The sequence below is a fragment of the Sciurus carolinensis genome, chromosome 14 (genome assembly GCF_902686445.1).
Source record: "Sciurus carolinensis chromosome 14, mSciCar1.2, whole genome shotgun sequence".
Lineage (NCBI taxonomy): Eukaryota > Metazoa > Chordata > Mammalia > Rodentia > Sciuridae > Sciurus > Sciurus carolinensis.
The window spans coordinates 31042907-31062307 of NC_062226.1; the positions used below are offsets into that span (position 1 = coordinate 31042907).

At 38.6% G+C, this 19401-nt stretch overlaps 2 protein-coding genes across 2 annotated transcripts in view; one reads left to right on the forward strand and one right to left on the reverse strand.

Moving 5' to 3' along the window:
* Positions 1-473: 473 nt before the first annotated feature.
* On the forward strand, positions 474-12142 carry LOC124964800 (acyl-coenzyme A amino acid N-acyltransferase 2-like). Its single transcript, XM_047525470.1, is given in 5 exon segments — positions 474-1106; positions 1108-1241; positions 1392-1594; positions 4608-4883; positions 4886-12142. Coding segments are annotated over 5 exon segments (1263 nt in total). The 5' UTR covers positions 474-780; the 3' UTR covers positions 5210-12142.
* The window catches only part of Plppr1 (phospholipid phosphatase related 1), a 157808-nt gene continuing 150487 nt past the window's right edge, over positions 12081-19401 (reverse strand). The window contains exons 6-7 of the mRNA XM_047525471.1: positions 15969-16100; positions 12081-12196 (exon numbers count right to left, since the gene is read on the reverse strand). Coding sequence (XP_047381427.1) covers positions 12164-12196; positions 15969-16100 — 165 coding nt within the window. The 3' untranslated portion in view covers positions 12081-12163. The remainder of the gene's footprint in view (positions 12197-15968; positions 16101-19401) is intronic.

The window sequence follows — 19401 nt, forward strand, 5'->3', positions numbered from 1 at the left end:
AATATTCTCTATAATGGAGTACAATTTGAAATGACTGATCAAATGAATGTTGACATCTCTTTACCAAACACAACACGGGCATTTACCACTCTATTGGAAAGGCATAAAAGCAAAGGACATGATGTTTTATTTTCCCTTAAAAAGAACATATAATGGAGACTCTGCAAAAAAGTTGGAAATCTAACAGTAGTAGGTGTGGATTAGAGACAAAGAAACCACTACTGCCATCATAATAGGTGGTTTGTTTATGTAACTACCTTAGACAGGCTTGGGGCTGGAAAGCTGCACTGTTTTTCTGCTTTTGCTGTTTCCAAGCTCTTTAGCAGAAATTACCCTCCCCCGCTTGAATCCTAACAAACATCTTGTGAAACGGGTCACATGGACAGGTGTTTTTTCAACTGATGGATTAAAGTTCAATTTACTCAAAACCACAAAATTAAGATTTACTTGTGTTACAATGGATAAGGCAGAAGGTGGTGGTGTCAGAACTGGCTTGAATTCCCAGTTCTAGCAACTATTTAAGAGTCTCAGAGCATGTTACTTAACCAGCTTCCTCATCTGTAAAATGAGAATAAAATGAGGACTCTGGATGTTTTCCTCTTCCTTTTCCTAAAGTTCTGAGTATTTTGCACCAAGTCTCTAGAAGAGTTTAACTTTAATATCGTCAGACCTGACACCAGCCTTGCCTTGGGCCTTTCCTTGGAACTTACATCTCCAGCTCAGTCTCCTTTCCCACTTCAGGGCAGGAAGCTCCACTTGGTCTCCACTTGCCAGTTGCCCATGTTTCAGCTGACAGCCACTCCGCCAAGTGGCCTTGCAGATGAGCCAGTGCACATCCGAGTGACAGGCCTGCCCCCAGCCCAGATGGTTACCCTCAAGGCCACGCTGAAGGATGAGAAGGGGAATTTATTCCGGTCCAAAGCCTTCTACAGGGCTAATGAAGCTGGTGAGGTAGACCTGGAGCGGGCTCCTGCATTAGGGGGTGACTATGTAGGGGTCCATGCAATGGGCCTCTTCTGGTCTCTGAAGCCTGAGAAGGCTTTCCGGAGGCTGCTGAAGAGGGATGTGATAAACAATCCCTTTAAGGTCACTCTGGACCTGTATGACTGTTTGCTTGCAAGATTCAACCACAGCTCAGCCCAGGGCCAGCCAGATGGTGCAGCGCTGGTTCTTGGGCCCTGGGGTGCAGCGGAAGCAGATCAGAGAAGGTCGTGTGAGAGGAGCCCTTTTTATCCCTCCAGGTGAGAGGAATCTTTGGTGATATAGTAAACATTGTTGATGGGGAAAAAAAAATGTGTCTTCAGATAGAATTAATTTTGCTCACTCTTTACTTTCACGGTTCTGCTTGACCCTCTTTTCTCATCATTCCATTTTTTCTTCGTTGCTCTCAGGGGAAGGCCCTTTCCCAGGAATCATTGATTTGTTTGGGAGCATTGGGGGGCTAGTTGAATTTCGGGCCAGTCTCTTGGCGACCCATGGCTTCGCAGTGTTGGCACTGGCATATTTTGCCTATGAAGACCTGCCTGACAAACTGCTGGAGTTGGACTTGGAATATTTTGAAGAAGCTGCCAACTTTCTACTAGCTCATCCCAAGGTATTTAAAGCACTTTTCATATTATCTTACAAAATTATGGGGGGGAAAATCACAAATGTAAGATATTTTTTAAATCAAACTATGTAGACTTTGGGTGTAGCACAGCTTACATTTAAATAATGATAATAATGACCTTGTAGGATTGTTGAGTTGATTAGCAATGAGTGTTTACTGGCACATGGAAGACAATACATGGTGGATATATTATGATTCTTTTCAGTGGAAAAAGCCAAGACTCCTTACATTTGAAGTGCTTGTAACTTATTCATAAGTGGCTCTTGAATGTTTTATCAGCCACTAATCTCAAATAATAAATTCTCTAGCTTGACATGTTTTCAAACTTCAGTGATTATCTCTGCATGGGGTGATGTTAGTGTAGGTCCTACTAAAGGGCTCTGAGACTAAGAACAATGTAGACCTTCAGTACTCAAATTGAAGCATAAGTTTAGAGCAGGAGTACCAGCAAAACTGACTTGGCTGCAACAACTGATTAGCCTAATTAGCTCGTTAGTTAGTTTCAGAGGTGGGGGTACAGAACTAAGTTTAAGGTAAACGTCCAATACCAGGAGCCAGGATTATGAAAGGAATCTGAAAAGGCAGTGTCTTTTTTTGTTTTTTTTAACTCTTTGTCAAGTATCATTGTACTAATGAAAGTGTGGTCTGTGGCCCAGTGGCCCCATATCACCTGTTAGAAATGCACACTCTTATTCCTTATTTCTGAATCAACATCTGCATATTAACAGCATCTTCAGGTGATTCTTAGGCACATTCAAGTCTGAGCACTGGAATATTATGTCTTGTAACCCAGCTTTTTCTGTCAGTTGAATTATGATTTAGTTGTCTTGAGAAGATCCAAGAGACTGATATTTGCTTTAATGACTAAAAAGAAAAGGAATAACTATTACCTGCTCAGGTGTCAGGGTTGACATTCTTTTAAATTGAACCATATTAACATCATTTGGTAGGTAAAAGATGTTAGAAATCAACTCTTTTTTATGGTTCAACCTAATAGTGGTGAACAAATAGTAGTGTACCAGCTAAAATTCATTGAGTGGCTATTTTTTATGCTAAATACTTTATATGCACCATCCCATTTCACCTTTGCAATATCCTTTTGACATAAATATTGTAGCTTAAGCATTCTTAATCAAAAATCCAAAATCTGAAATTTGAAACTTTTTGAGCACTGACATGATGCTCAAAAAATTATTTAGGACCATTGCAGATTTCAGATTTTCAAATCAGGGATACACAACCAATAAAATCTATGCAAGTATTCCTAAGTCTGAAAAACTCCAGATTTGAAACATTTCTGGTCCCTCACATTTTGGATAAGTGATATTCCACCTGTGTTGACATCATTCTCACTTTTCCCATGAGAAAGCATACTTAGATTAAGTAATGTGCCCAAACTACACAGGAAGTGTAAGAGTCAGCATGACAAGGCTTTGTTCCAACCATTAAGCGGGCTTGATTCCCTAACTCTATCATTCTCTCCACTCTAGTTCTGGAGAGCCTTGACTTGTTTCAAGGAGAGAGGATCTATTTCCATTGGTGCCTTGTCAACTTCTTTATCTTCATTCTTGGTGAAATGTGTATGATTTTCCCAAGAATACTTGGATTCCTTAAAAGAATTGCTTCAAAGGAATTAAGTCCCAGATAAAATATTTTCAAGTTAATTTTTAAAAATTTCAAATGTAACTATTTGTGACATTGAGGAAGAAGGTCAATTGCAAAAATTCAATTCAGATTTAGATTCAGTAGTTGAACTTCCTCCTCTGCCCCTAAATACAATTGTGGCCTCAGGTAGATCTTTTAAACTTCCCAAATCTCAGTGTTCCTATAAGAAGGACCAATTGAGACAATAAGTGCATAGTACTTAGCCTAGGACCTAGCATGTAGTAAATTCTCAACAAATCCATGTGTCATTTTTGCCTATCTGGTTTCCTCCCTCTTGCCCTAAATTTTCAACCCCTTCTAGAGTGTTTTAGGTTCTATCTTAAATCTTTCCCAATACATCACAACTTTTTCATCCTCTCTGCCACTTTGTTCCTTCCCTCACCATTGCTTACCTATGACACCCCCGTAGTGTGTCAATCACTTTCCTGTCTCCAGGCACAGTCCTCCTCTCTCACACCCATATCTGTTCTTCACATGGATGCATCTCAAATGTAGATTTCTTTGAGGACATTTTTCAGTATCACATTCTTGTCTCACTCAGACCTATTGAAGCAGACACCTGAAAAATTGGATCGCTAATTAAAAAAAAAAGTTCAGGTGATTCTGATGACAGAAAGGGACTGAGTGTGCTGTTGTGAGCAAAATAAACAATTAGGTCTTTCTGTGCTTGATGTTGTCTGTCCAGAACATCCTTCCCTTCCTCCCTTGCCTGTCAGACTTCTTCCCTTTCCTTGGCATCTTCAATAGACCAGAGAATTAAGGACTCCCTTCTACAGTTCACTATCATTTTCTATTGGACTGGGAATGGTAATTTAGTGTTTATAGAGAGCAAGCTTTTCATTTATACATTTTCAATACTTTCAGAGTTAGCCCTTGAATTAATGTAATAATACAAATATGAAAACTTAATAACTGTAAAATGCTATTTAAATGGGAATTACACTTAGAATATTTGAGAGAACCTGACAAGCATCTTGTTCTAGCTGAGGACAAGGATGTGATTCTTTGAAAAGCTTAATGACTGTGTTCTTCTGAGGCCCAGTATTGCTGGTCTCTTGAGTGCATGTATAGAACTTGACCTTTGATGTCTTTATTTGTATTGTTTCACTTGATCCTCATAACAACCCTGTAAGGTAGGTGGAATTGTCATCCTTGTAAGACCATGAAGCTTAGAGAAGGTGAGCAGGTAAAATTCTCCATCCCAGAAGCTGGGGGCCCTGAGTGCCAGAACTCAGTCATTTTTTGGACTCTTTTCATTATGCTGATTTATTGACCTACAGGCAGCTTCTTGAGTATGGGTCATCATGGGTTTTCCTTTTGTTTTGTGCTTAAGATCCAAAGGCCAGGAATTGGCGTGATCTCCGCGTCCAAAGGTGCAGAGATTGGGCTGGCCATGGCCTGCTATCTGAAGCAGGTGGTGGCCACCGTCTGCATCAGTGGGTCCAACGCCATCTTGGAGATCCCGCTCAGATACAGGGATTTGCTTGTAACGCCCATGCACTTTGATTGGGAGTGCATCCAGATCCACGTCTCTGGGGCTGTGCGCCTCCGCAGCGGGAACAGAGACTCCCGGAATGAGATGAACCAGCAGAGCGTGCTTCCTGTGGAAAAGGCACAAAGGCACAAGGGTGCATCCTCTTCATCGTAGGCGAGAAAGACGAATGCCTCAACAGCCAAGCCTGTGCTGAGCAGGCCATGGACCAGCTGAAGAGCCACGGCAGAAGCAGTGGAAAGATGCTGGTATACCCTGGGGCGGGCCACCTCATAGAGCCGCCCTATGCTCCCTTGTGCTTTGCATCCTGGAGTCCAGCACTCCCCCGCCCTGGGCTCTGGGGAGGGGATCCTGTTGCCCACGCTGCAGCCCAGGAGCACTCCTGGGGAGAGATACAGAAATTCTTCAGACAACACTTCAGTGGGACCGGAAGCAAACTCTAAGTGAAAGCTTGGTGAAGATGGGGTGAGGAGAGGCTGGAATGGGGCACGCGGGGAAAGAAGGAGGAGACAGGGAAGGGGGATTCGTCCGGTTTCTCTAGATTCACAGCCATCTTCAATCGACTGAATGGAAATCGAACAAAAATCAAAGGACCAGGGCACACGTATTTGACAAGTTTAAATGTGCTTTGAATTTTTGTAAATTGAATCCTAGTTTGTATCCACTAGCGGGCATTGCTATTTCAAAATTGTGATACTTTTGCAAATTGCTTAGTTTTTATCCACATGCCTCCACCTCCTTAGGGATGGCTTGGATCCAGGCCTTGCTAATCACTATGAATTCGCTGAAATTTTCCGTAATTCCTGTTACTTGCAGGAGTACAATTTCCATTTAGACAATTTTGAGTTGGGTTTCTGACATTTGATATGAAAGTTCTAAAACCACCATCAAGTATGATGCCTCCTGTAGATTTCCAGTAGATAATTTTTTAAAATGTTACACATGATGCTTCTCTTTATTCCATTTATTTATTACTCTTTTAATCAGGAGTAGGATTGAATTTAATCAAGTGCCTTTTAGTATTTGTTGAAATTAAATGAGTTAAATATAGTTAAGGCTTTTGGAACAGTGCCTAGCACACAGCTATATCCATATAGAAGTTAACCGTTATTAATTTCATAATGCTTTCCTCTTTCCATCTGTTACCGTGGTGAATTGCTTTCATTAATAAGCTAATTTTGCTTGTTAACCTAATTTTAGTAGCCAAATTTCTCATGTTAACTAATTTGGGTTCTAAAATTTCTTTTGGTGCACATCTCCTCATTTGTAGTATTTCAGAATTTCACTCATATTTTCTAGAACACTTTTTTTTTTTGTTTTATGATTTTTCACATAGACCCTGCTATTTACTTTCTCTTCTCTCTTCATCTGACTTGGTGAATGTTATGGTTTGAATCTACCATGTTCCCAAAGGCCATGTGTTTGTTGCCAGCCTGGGGTGTTATTGGATGGTGGTAGAGATTTTGGGAGGTGGGACTGGTTGGAGGTGGTGGGCAACTGTGAGTATGTCCTTGAAGGGTGTATCTTGTCCCTTGACCCTTTTTCTCTCTCTGCCACCATGAGGTGAAGCAGCTCTGCTCTGCCATGTGCTGCCTGCTAAGATTTTCTGTCCCATCATGTGTCTACAGCTATGTGGCCAAGTGACTATGCTCTGAAACCTTGAGCCAACATAAATCTTTACTCCTTTAAATTGATTTCCTCAGGTACTTGGTACAGCAACACCAAATATTTCTCTATTTTATTTATCTCTTAAGGGGAAGCTTTTGGTTTCCTTGGACACCAAGTCTTCTGGTGCCTTATCCTAGACATCTTCCTTCAGAACTGTGAGAAATGATTTTCTGGTTTTTATCCCAGTCTCAGTCTCAAGTATTCTGTTAGCAGCAGTACAAATGAACTGATTATCTTCAGCTTTAGGACATTTGCTTCTATTCATTATTTGACCACTTCTTGCTTTCTATTTTTTTTTTCCTTGTTGTTACTGTTGTTCTTTCCTCTGGAACTTCTATTATGAAGATTTTGAAGCTTCTGGATGAATCCTTCATGAATATTTTTCTCATATTTTAATTTCATTGTACACTTTCCCCTTGCATATTTAGAGAACTCAAGTACAGCCCATTAATTTGTTCTTCAACTATGTCCTATCTACTATTTAGCTCATGGTTTTGAATTTATTTTGAAGATTATTTTTAAATTCCATGATCTCTAATTGGGTATTTTCTTAAAGCTGAGTCTTGTTTTATAGCTAGGTTATCCTTTCTTTTTCCTCCTTTCACTTGTGGCTTTCCTGAACACACCCCGTGTAGAAAAAAAACAAACACATGAAGTTCCTCTTATTGAGATTCAGTAACCTGCCTACCTCAGTATCACCCAGATTTTATGTCAGCAGAATGAAACACATCTTCATTTTCTTCTTTGCAGGGCCTTATTGGAATCTCAGTTCCCAGCTCCACTGTTTAGTCTTGGCATGATTTTAACAAATGTTTGAAAATCTGTTTCTAAGTCTGCCATTATTAACTCAAACCCTCAAAGGATAAATTAATTTTAACTGTACTGTTTAGTTAATGAGCCTTAGATGTGGACCTCATTGGGTCCACAGGCAGCTGGGGTAGAGATGCACCCACTTGTCTCTACCCTAAACCCTTATGGCTATTGAAGAATAGAATGGACAAACAGTGAAATGAGAAATGCCTGACTACACTGGATGGACCACACAGAAGTAGAAACTGATGACCATAATGATGGAGCATGAGAAGAGGACATAACTATTTTGTACAGAAATAAATGTGACTATAGTAAGCCTAGATTTACCCAGTTGTGGAAGGACGTCACTGGCAATTTAAAAGAAAACATTGCTTTATAGGATGACTCAATGGAGAGATAACTTTATGTATCATTAAATGTTATCCCAAAGGAAGAACTGTTTTCTGTTTCAAAATATTTGAGTTGAATTGATAGATGGAAGTTCTATTAGGGTTAATTGGGGAAAAGTGAGAACATTTTTCCCTCAAAGAAAGTCTTTGAGGAAAAGAGCTGCCCCTCACCTGCCTTCCACGTCCACACAGACTTATGTGGCTTCATGGAAAGGCCATAGAATATAGCCTATTACAGATGTGGACACACAAGATATCAAAACGAGCCCACCAGGGTGAGACCAGAGTCACCAGTTTTGAGTAGTATAAAAGCTGATTTTCCCAGTAGACGTTTCTGCTATTGGGAGTGTGTATAGAGTGACCTGGGTGCTCACATGGGACCAGTGGGCTGGGGAGTAGATCCAAACCTGATTTCTCTTTCTTAATTTTCATTCATCATCAGGCTCCTGTGAGCTGGGGAAATTTGATTTGGAAAAGTGTCCTCTGAGGAGGAAACATTACTGAAAGTGACCATCCCTCCACACCCAGGCTATTCTCAAGCTATTGAAGCAACATCCTAACAGTTTTTCACATCCTTCTAACCCACCTTCTCTTAATTACTATCACCACCCTAGTCCAAGTCATAATCCTGTTTTAACCCACATAAGAACCTCTTCATTGATCTCACTCTCTTTCTTCTTGCAATTCTCTTCAACCCAGTCCACACACATTTATAGAAGGGCTCTTTAAAATCTGACTACAAATCTGATTATGCCATTCTCCTGCTTACTGAAGGGTTCCTGTCACTGGAGGATAAATTCTGAAGTTCATAATAAGGCGTCCAAAGTCTCCAACATGGTGTCCAGCATTATCAAGTGTCTTTCCTTCATTCATTCACTGTCTTTCAGTCACACTGACCTGCCTTCAGTTCTTCTTTCCTGCTCCAGAGTCTTTGTATATACTATTCTTGGCTTATTATGCTTTCCCTCCTGCTGTCTAGTCATCTCCTACTCCTTCTAAATAGTCCCACATAAATGTCACTTATTTATGGAAGACTTTACTGTTAACCAACCTATCTTCCCCATCTAAAATAGGTATCCCTTCAAAGCCCTATGTATCAAATATCTTGTGATTGTCTTCCTTTTCTTGCACTTAACTCTCAGTCTCATGAGGGTAGGAAGCAGGTCAATTTGTTTTGTTGCATACCCCTAGTTCTTAACACAATTCTTATCACATAATAGATACTCATTAAATATTTAGGAAGGAATGCATGAGTCCTGAGACATTCTAGATCAAGAGGTAGGATGTGAGCAAGAGTTTTGGTGTTCATTACAAAATTTTCATGAAAGTACAGTGTGTGATAGTAAAGGACATTAGTTTTAGTTTGAATTGAATTCAGCAGAGCAGAAATTATATCATGACTTCAATGTCACCTATTCCTTAAAACAAGCTCGGGCAATCAGGTAATTGATGTATCTGCCTCCAAGATATTCAACACCCTTGAGGTTCTGGTAGTTGCATATAATAATGAATCAAGCTAAGTTTTTTGAAACTAAAATGTCATTTGTTGTTCTTCTACTCATAAAATAGTCCCAATGATAACTACTTCTCTCCTTCTGAGTATAGGATTATGGCTGTTTGCATTCTCTGATTCAGTAGTTACCCACAATCCTTCTGCCTAACACAACCAAATAGAGAGATCTTTAGAATTTACCAGAAGGGGTGTTCATCTGTTCATAACTGCTGAGTGCAGCTTCTTCACCATTATGATCCCTACATATGAATGTGTTTCATCTTCCTGCTACCTTCAGGCCCTATTATTTTTCTCCTTATTTCCAAATAAGTCATAGTCAGTCTCCCTTTAACCAAGTTAAGGAGAATTCTGGCATCCATCTATTGGAAACATTTTCATGAAGTGTTTTCTGTGTCAGACCCTGTTCTGGGTATGTAACTGAGGAAATGAAAGGCGTTGTGGATATCTACAGGGTTCATAGTCTGGTGAGGCTGCTTATGTGAACACACTTTATTGGCCTTTCTTTTGTTTCTTTTCAATTCCCTTTCACAGGGAATTAGACTTTCTCAGGCTCCTCTTGGGCCTTCCTGAAAAAGAGGAAGAAAAGTAGGCAGAATTTATTTTCTCTTAGGCAGTAGTGACTACTTGTCCTATTTGGATTCAGTGCTTTGTCCTTGATGGAAGATCTACCTGAGAGGTCCCCAGGAAGAAATGAATTGCACATGGCAGACTTGAATGAGAAAGATAAATCTAAGACTTGTCAAGGATTTTGGTGCTAAAGAGAGGCAACACCAAGGTCACCAAGTTATAAGGGGAAGAAAACAGACTGGCTGAGGAGTGAGGATTCCCAGAAACCCCTGGGAGTGTTTTATTAGCATGGTGCTCAGTCACACGCTGATAACGTGCAAAGTCCAAGGCTAGGAAAACCAAATCTGCAGCCAGGGATTTAAAACACTATAGATAGGTCTTTCACAGAAGTACATGTAGAAGAATAATAAGACTCATTTTGTGGAGTTAACTTTTCTTCTTGGAAATATGATCCAATGACCAAATATTTAAATGACCTCTCACGGTGACAAAAAAATGGGTATTGCACAAATAACCTAGTCTGCCAAATTCTTCAGAATGTCTTATGAAAAATGAAATAAAATTGAGCCATCATTACTTTTTTTTTTAAAATTACTAACCTATGTTTAGGAAAAGAAATTGGGTGATATTATTCTTAGGTAGCTTATACAAGATTGCAAAGCTCAGATCTTGCAAATGATTCCTTATGATTTTTTTCTCTCCAGAGCCATCTTCTGAACTATCTAAGTAGGTATATCACATTGAAAAACCTGTGAAAAGATGTGGACTTGGTTCAAAGGCATTTTGATGTAATGGAAAGAATAGAAACTGGAGTCAAGCAGACCTGGATTATAATGTTGTTGTTTATGTGTAGTACTAGTTTTGGATTCTAGTAGCTTCTCTGGGCTCCTTGCTTGGAAAACAACTAGATTATGGATGTGAAAGCATGATGTGGTTTAGATTCTGGGATGACTATGGCATTATATATTCCTCCGCAGCTTTAGACAGACTTCTCTTGAAGATGTGTGTGAGAGTGTGTGTAGGCCAGAATGAAATGGAGGCTTCAGGAAAGTTTTAGCAGATGTAACTTTTGTTCCTGAAAATGAACATCTAATGTTTTTTGACAACTCAGAGGTACATGTGGGATATCATGCTAGGTATCCTAAATGTGCATCCAAGTATCTTAAAAATTTAAGAAATTCCTTTATTTTGCTTAAACACACATGCACATGTGCATGCACATGCGTAGACACACTCACTGGAATGACCTCTTGGTCATTCCCTATTTCACATGGTATGAAAGGCATAAACATTTGTCGAGGTCATTTCGTGACGATTGTTCAAATATATTTGCCCAGTAGGTGAAACATAAACAAAGGACATGAGCCAGAATACATTTTGTGATAACGTTTTTTTTCTTCTCTTTAGAAAAAAAATATGTACAAAAAATGCTAATAAGAGCCAACATGGAAGTGTCAAGAAAACATTCTGATAAGTACAGACAAGGAGCTCCTTCTCTCAAAGGAGGGACACATTAGTTATTACCATGCTAGAAAACTGGGATGCAGTTAAAATCCTAGAACAGTTAAAAAGCCCAAAGTGAAGCTGTTGCTCTGGGGCTCTATGTTGTAGATGCTCTGATATCCTTTCTGTAAAATAACACTGTGCAAACTGTAAAATATTCATTTTCATATAAAGTCCATACAATATGATATACAAAACCATTGAGTTGACAGGGGAGGCTGGTGCTGGCTGCTTTTTGGAGAAAAAGCTGCATTGTTGCCTGCCTGTCCAAAGATATGATTCCAATTTCTTAGGTGGGCAAGGCCATTATCTAAGAATCATAACCCAACACCCACCAAATCTAAGATTCTCTGCCAATTGTTAGTGTAACCAAGCTACTTCATTAATATATTACTTTAACTTTTGATGCAATAACCTGTTAACAGTTCAGAACATAATGTTCTTGTTGAAGATTTTCTTCCCACAATTGATTAAGATTTATCATTAACCAACATTGTCCTTCCTGCAACTCAAAAGTTTAACTTCCATTTAAAATTCAAAAATTCTGAAGGAGGCAGCAACTGTGGTAATAAAAGGTTAAAGTGAATTGTTATATTAATTTCGTGTCTATAAAACTGAGAAAAAAAGGTTTGTGTACAAATATCACAAAACAACATCAACCATTGAATAAATGTGATGCTTCAATGCACACTTGAACAAGAAGAAAATTTTGTTGGTTTTAAAATTCTGGCATAAATATATTAAAGCTGAAAAAAAAAAAAGAGATCAGGGCAAGCTACATCACTTTGTCATACAAAAAATGTACAAAACATTAGCCTCTAACTAGATAAACATAATACTTGTCTTCACAGTTTGACCTTGAGTAACTGTGTGTTTTGAAGTTTTGAATTGGAAGGTGGTTAAAAAAAAAAAAAAAAAACCCAGCTTGTGTCACATCGATCAGCTCAGGTGACTTCAGTCATGGAGGCGGAGTGATTCTGCAGAACAAACACAGCAGATAAAACCTTAGGGTTGGGCTGGCTGGGCCCCATATTCGGATGCACACCTCAACACCCCCTTTCTCTTAGATCTCCTTGAGTTTGCTGTGCCCACCCCTCAAAATTCCATTCCCTCTTCCTTTAAATTTTCCCCGATTTTTTTCCAACCAAAGTAGGATCATTTCTTCATGGAAACATTTATAATTATCTCATATTTACTCAGCTATTTTCTAACATAAGCACTTAAGGATCTCAAAGTAACTTCAGCTGCACCCCACACTTTATAAACGATTTTAAATATTCAACATTTTCAATGAAAATTTTTCCATAGAACTTATTCTTTGAATCATGAGTTCTATAGAAGTGAGTTTAATATTTTCCAATGGATAGGTGATTTGGGGTTTAATTTAATTTTTGTTACCTTTTAAGTATTTTTTTTTTTAAGAGAAAGTGGTCTACAAAATGTAAGAGCCATTAAACTGTCTTAAGACTTGCTTCATGCTCTGCTTCATGATTTGTTTTGTTTCATGTGTTTAGAGGAGGATTATACATAATGCATATTAGACCAATCTTATTGTCTGTATCCTACTATATTTTGTTGGCTTACTTATTACTGAGAGGAGTGTACTATGATTGCAGAGGTGCATTTTCCCCTGTAATTCTGTCAATTTTTGCTTATATATCTTGTTCATATAACCCAAGGCCTTGTCTTTTGTTTAAATACTAGACCCAAGTCAAGTATTGTATCTAGGTGAGACTGCATAAGAGCCACAAAGATACAGTGACAAATTGGAAAGAAATTCAACTAAACCCCTAGTGGACAATAAATTTATGCATAATCTTACTGCTATTATTGAGATAAAAGATTTTGAATCTGTTATCTATCTTAAGAATAGCAGTTTTCAAAACTGGAACTTCATTTTTAAAAATCTGATTTACTCCATTTCAGTCCCTGTTCCCTACCCCCTTTCCCTCACTTCCTCCCTCTGCCATTCTCTGACCTTTCCTGATCTTCCTTTTGCTCATTCATTTACTTGTTCTTGATTGGTACTTTCTATTTACACATGAAGGTAAAGGTAGGATTCCCTGTGGTATATTTATATATGCACATAGTATGATTTTGTTAAATTCATTCTTCAATTCCTCATCCTTTCCATCTCTCTTCCTTCCCTCTGGTCTCCTTTTTCTCCTCCATTGATCTTCTCCCTATCTTTATGGTATCCTACACCTCCCACCCCTGACTTCTTTCCCTTATCTTATTTTAGTTTCCCCACATGAGAGAAAACATTTCACCCTTGATTTTCTCCAGCTGGCTTATTTCACTTAGCATGATGTTCTCCTCCATCCATTAACTGGCAAATACCATAATTTCATTATTCTTTATGGCTGTGTACAATTCCATTGTGTATATATGCAAAATTTCTTAATGTATTCATTTATTGATGGGCATCTGAGTGATTCCATAATTTGGCTATTGTGAGTGGTACTGTTATAAACATCAATGTGGCTGTTATCACTATAGTATGTTGATTTTAGATCTTTTGGATAAACACCAAGGAGTGGGATAGCTGGGTCATACAGTCATTCCCTTCTTAGGCTTTCAGGAAATCGCTATACTGCTTTCCAGGGTGGTTATACCTAGACTAATCTGCAGTCCCACCAACAATGTATTAGTGTGGTATTTAATTTTTCAATATGTGTCCTAGACATCTCCTGGCCTGATCAACTATTAATAGTCTTGAAGGAGAAGAGAGACAGATACCTAAGAAAGGCTTGGGACCGAAGGTAATGCATGAGCAGGGATGGGCAGAATGATGGTATGTGAAGGAATTATTCTTAGACCAAGACATTCAGGGACAGCATTTATAAGGAGGCAGAGATTGATATGACTGTAAAACTCAGCAAATATTTTTTGCTCTTTTAACATCCATCTTCGTTTTCAGTTACTTCATCTCAAAAGTAGTGGATATTCTGACCACACTGGACACAGGAACTTAATTAGATAATAAAGAAAAACTAGAGAGTCTCCATTTTACCATTTTATCACAAGATGTTGTTGACTAAATTGTTATTCAGCTGGTACCAACAGGCTATATATGAATAAACAAAAAATACTTTTTCAATATGCTACTTCTAATTAGACCATTGAAAATATTCATCTTAATACAAAACTAGGGAAAACAAGTAAAAAAATTGAGCACTAGGTTTCATGATGAGCCCTAAGTATTTTTCCTAAAATGGAAATAGCTTTATGGTTTTTCTGTCCTGGTTCATTAATAAAATAAGACTCCATTAAAAATCAAGAGGCATAGGATAGCTTATATCAGATAGATGTCTGATAGTCAATCTTTAAATAATAAAAAGTATTATTTCATATGTAGTGCATGATAATGATAATGGTAGGGGTTTTGCTTTCTCCTTGTGCCACCTGTAAAAATGGTTTAGTAATAATACCAAGTATAAACAAACTTTTAAGATAGAATACCAGAGAAAAGAGATGTCTTAGTAGGACCCCAGATACTTGAAACAAGTAGCATTCTAATGAAAATACTTTTATTATTAGCTGTTCCCATTTGCTTGAAGAACTCTTATCCCCAGTTCTCCCACTCCTAGCTGTGTGTCCTTGGGCAAGTAATTTAACAGTGCTGACTTCAGTATTTTTGTCTGTGATGGGAATTATAGTGCCTATTCAATATGGTTGTTGAGAATACATTTGTAAAGCATTGAGCAATTATTCTGAGTCAAAATAAGTGCTTAATACCATCTTTCTAGGCTCCTTTCAGTTGGCAAGTTTTCTCTATGGCTTTCCTTATTTTCTCAGACAGAATAGGTTTGTTTTTTTTCCCCTTAATTTGTATTCAGCACTTTGGGCATCTATCTGATTCAGTACATCTTATGGTGACTCATTTATATTTGCCTTTCCTGTTCTTTGAGGCCAAAGACTGTGTGTCTAATTATTTTTTGTATCTTGAGCATGAAATAAGGTCTTGTTGTAGAAACACTGATCAAGAAGTGGGGGTTGCATTGAATTTGTGTTGTCATCTAAACAGATCCAAAAGTACATTTAATTAGCAGCCTTTTGACTATGCCTCCAGCTTAAATCACTTGCTGTAATAAAAACTTTCCCCCCCAAATATGGTTGACCCTCCATATCTGTGGGTTCCTCATCAATCAAGCACAGATCAAAATATTTGAAAAAAAAAAGTGTACTGAACATAGAACATTTCCTTGTCACTGTTCCCTAAATGATACAATATAACTATTTACTTAGCATTTACATCCTATTAGGTATTATGAATAATCTACAGATTTGTGTATATAGGTTATACACAAATAATATACCATTTTATACAAAGGACTTAAGCAACAATGAATTTTGGAGCTTAATATTCTTTGGAGCTCCCGGAACCAATCTCCTACAGATACCAAGGGACAACTATATTATACAGAGGCAACTATTAGTCAAAACATCACAAATGTGATAATTCATTGGGGGTCAAAATATACTAAAGTATCTTGGGTTTAAGTTAAACATTTCTAAGACCTTCCTGAGGATTCATGATTGCCAAATCCCTGAATGAATTCAGGACTATTTGAAGGAGGCTGTGAAGACTCCTTTTGTGAAGACCTTTATAATGAATGAATTGGATTTTTATTGATGCTAGGTAGATTCATTGATGTCCTGCCTCCAATAGGGGAACAGATTGATTGAGCTCCCAAGGTCACAGGTTTGAGCTTGTGGACTTGGTTTGCTAAATTCACTTTACTATACCTGAGCACTTAAGGTTTCCAGAGGGCTTTCTATCCTTGGGAAAGCCATTAGGGGTACTCCACGGGGATCCTCGGGTTTAGGTTTGGAAGGAGATCCTTGTGTTCCTTTGAAGTTATGAACCACACACATTCCCTGCAGGATGAGGGAAAAAAGATTGGGGTGAGATTAGAGCCATCAGTGCCTGGCTATCTCTGAGGGTGCCAGGCCTCTTCCTGTGAATATCATCCCCATAGTCACTCTTTCCCTTTGAACAAGGTAATAGGGACCAGGGGAAGGTCTGAGGTATCTGCTAAGCACATTTTAAGTGCTGAGGAAGCAACTGTGTATTCACCAGATGGCCAGGGACAATCAATCCACACCATTGAGTCTGTTTCCTTAGCTGTAAAATGGGAATAGGAATACCCACCTCATTGATCTGTAGCAATTAAAGATGTCAAATGCAAATCACCCCTTGGTAACAGTGAACATTTATTGAGGACCAGTATGTGTCTGGCACCATCCTGAATGTTTTATCTCATTTCATTTAACCCAACCAACCATTTCACAAGGAAGGTACTGTTATTGTCTCCAGTTTAGATAAGGGAAGTTGGATAACTTTTCAATGCTATGCAGAGGTTCAAACTCCAGAGCCCTTAAATCACACCACTAGACTGTTTTGCCTCTTAACAAGTGGCAAACACATAGCAAGTATTCAGGCAACACTGGCTGATCTTTAATTTCTACCTAAGTTGATGATCATCCTCAAACTATGTGACTACTGTTCACTTGGAATTAAATGACTCACTAGTGGTAGTTTTCTTTTACACTTAAAAAGTCTCCTATAAATTATTACTCATTTTTCTTCATTTTCTATCAGTCATAACCATTTTTAATATCTTCTTTGCTCCTTTTGCCTATGTAGTGTTTATCTGTCTCTTTTTTTCATTATTCTGCATCTTTGTGTCTACATCTGACATTTAAAAATCTTTCCTGTCACCCTTCAGACCATGCAGAACATTTACATAAATGCTCTTTACCTGGCTTACCTCCAGCTCACTCTCCAGTTTTGCTTAAATTCCCCCTGCTTGGGGACTGGGAGAAGGGAAAGAAGTGGGAGTCCTGGAGTTGAGAGACCCAGGTCAGATTCATGGCTTATTGTTGGGTGGTTATTGGGCAAGTATGATGACTTTGAACCTCACTTCCTCATCTGTAAAATGAGGATAAAAATATTGCTAGGGTTTCCTGAGGAGCACGTGATTTGTTGTGTTCAAACTGAGAGTAGCGTATATAGTAATTGCTCAACTAATAATTTCCTGTCCCTTGCCTCACATTCTGGCTTATGGGAAACACAAACATATAAAATGTTATTGAGCATATGCAGCCAGTATGCTGCCATTCTCAGTTATTGCTCCCTTCTGTCTCAGTCTCCTATCTTTGGAATGTCTTCAGTCTCCACTATGACATCCCTTCTCTCCCATTTCCTAACCCTGTATGTGGGCCATGCATGTGCACATGCAGTGAGGGTGGTCCTTCTTATGCCAATGCAATTCAATAGCAGATCTGGATCTTAGGTAAACGTCACTTGGAATACAAACTTTGACAATTGTGAAGTCCCTTGAAAGTAATGACAGACCAGATAGTAACTGAGTGGTAGGAAAGAGGACTGCAAGTTACTGAGAGCAAAGAAATTTAATGTGGGGCAGAATTTGTCTATGGGACTCCAGCAAACACAGCAGCATTCACAGATATCATCTCATAAGACCCCATGAAATTGCTGGGGACAGTCAGAAATACTCTTTGACCTGAGCTGGGGATAGCTGGTTCTAGAACTGATACATATCTAAACTGTTGGTTTTGGCTTTTTTTTTTTTTGAGCCCAAGTCTTCACTTATATTCCATTGACCTCCCTTTGAATGGCTTCTTTTCTTAAAGTTACCTATATTCTTTCCCTCTTCTAAAAATTATTCCTCTGGAATTATCTCTTATGAGATATTGACATCTTGAGATCATTCCAGCACCATTTTTCCTGTAATTTGACCCAGAGTATGTTAGATGAGACTAACAGAAAGAAACCTTGGGTCTGTTTAAAGTAATTTCTAATTATAATAAAGCTCCAAAATCACGGTTATAAATAAATGTGTGAGCCTTTTCTGTGGGCATCTTAGCAGATAAGAGTTGGGAAACTGAGTCAGATACTGAGACAGGCACACTGTATGTTGGAGTGGGCAGGGAAGAGGGAAGGAAAAGGAGTTATGTCATATGACTGAACAATCTATTTGGGATGCCATTCCTAAGGGGCCTTGGATAGAAAAGGGCAGAATGAGGAGTGGGGGGGTGTCCTTTGAAATGAATGGCTCTTTTCTCCTTGGGGAGGCCTTCTGACTATTGATAGGGGATTTATTTCATGCAGAATGTGTTTCTAGGCCTGGTGGTTCATTGTAAATCCTTCTGGGTCTATTGTAAATCCTTAGAGATAAACCAAAACAGAAAAACAGCACTTCTATGGACATATGTCCATGCAATGAAATACTACATAGCAATAAAAAGGAATGAATTATTGATATATTCTGCAGCATGAATGGGTCTCAGAATAATTGTTGGATGCAAGATGCCAGAAAAATAATACATATCATATGACTCCATTTATGTGAAATGCTAGAAAAGGCAAAATAACAGAATGACAGAAGGTAAGTGGTTGCCTGGGGATGAGAGGAAAAAGTAAGAGAGATGACTGTGTCTGTATGCCAAAATTTATCAAATTGGACACTTTATTAGCCTTTTGTTATCTGCCTATTATACATCAATAAAACTATGGGGGGAAACAGAAAATCAAGACAAAAAAAAAAAAAACAAAAAACACAAATTAACCTTTTCCCATACAACATAGCTTAAGAGATTTGCTAAGCCAAGCCTCCATCTACTTCAGGAACTAAAACATCATCAAAACTGTAAAGATTTGAAGATCAATGTGTTAACCAAAATTCTTCTCCCAGAAGATTATATGTAGAAGCTACATGTCAGAAGCAAAAAGTCCAAATGAGATGCTCAGCAGCCATGTTCAGATAACAAGAGGTCTTCCAAAAAAAAAAAAAAAAAAAAAAAAAAAAAAGAAAAAGAAAGAAAAGAAAAAGAAAAGTTGCTGTGGATAGTTGCAGGGTTTCCCATTTCTGAGTAGGGTTAAGTACTATGATGACTCCAGGGACCAGGGCTCAGTTTCCTGGGAAGCTGGAGGAGAAGGTGCCTGCTTCTACCAGCTCTGTTATCTTTGTTTTCCCAAGAAACACTTAGCGTCCTCCAAACAGTGAGAACAAACACTTAAAGGGCACTGGTGTGAAGGTGTGCCACCTCATCAGTCTGCCCATTCCTAACCTACGACCACTGGTGAAGGAAGTAGAGTAAGCCATCCTTCTTGAGCATCCCTCTCCCTGGGCCCCAGGAGGAAAATGGTCAAGCA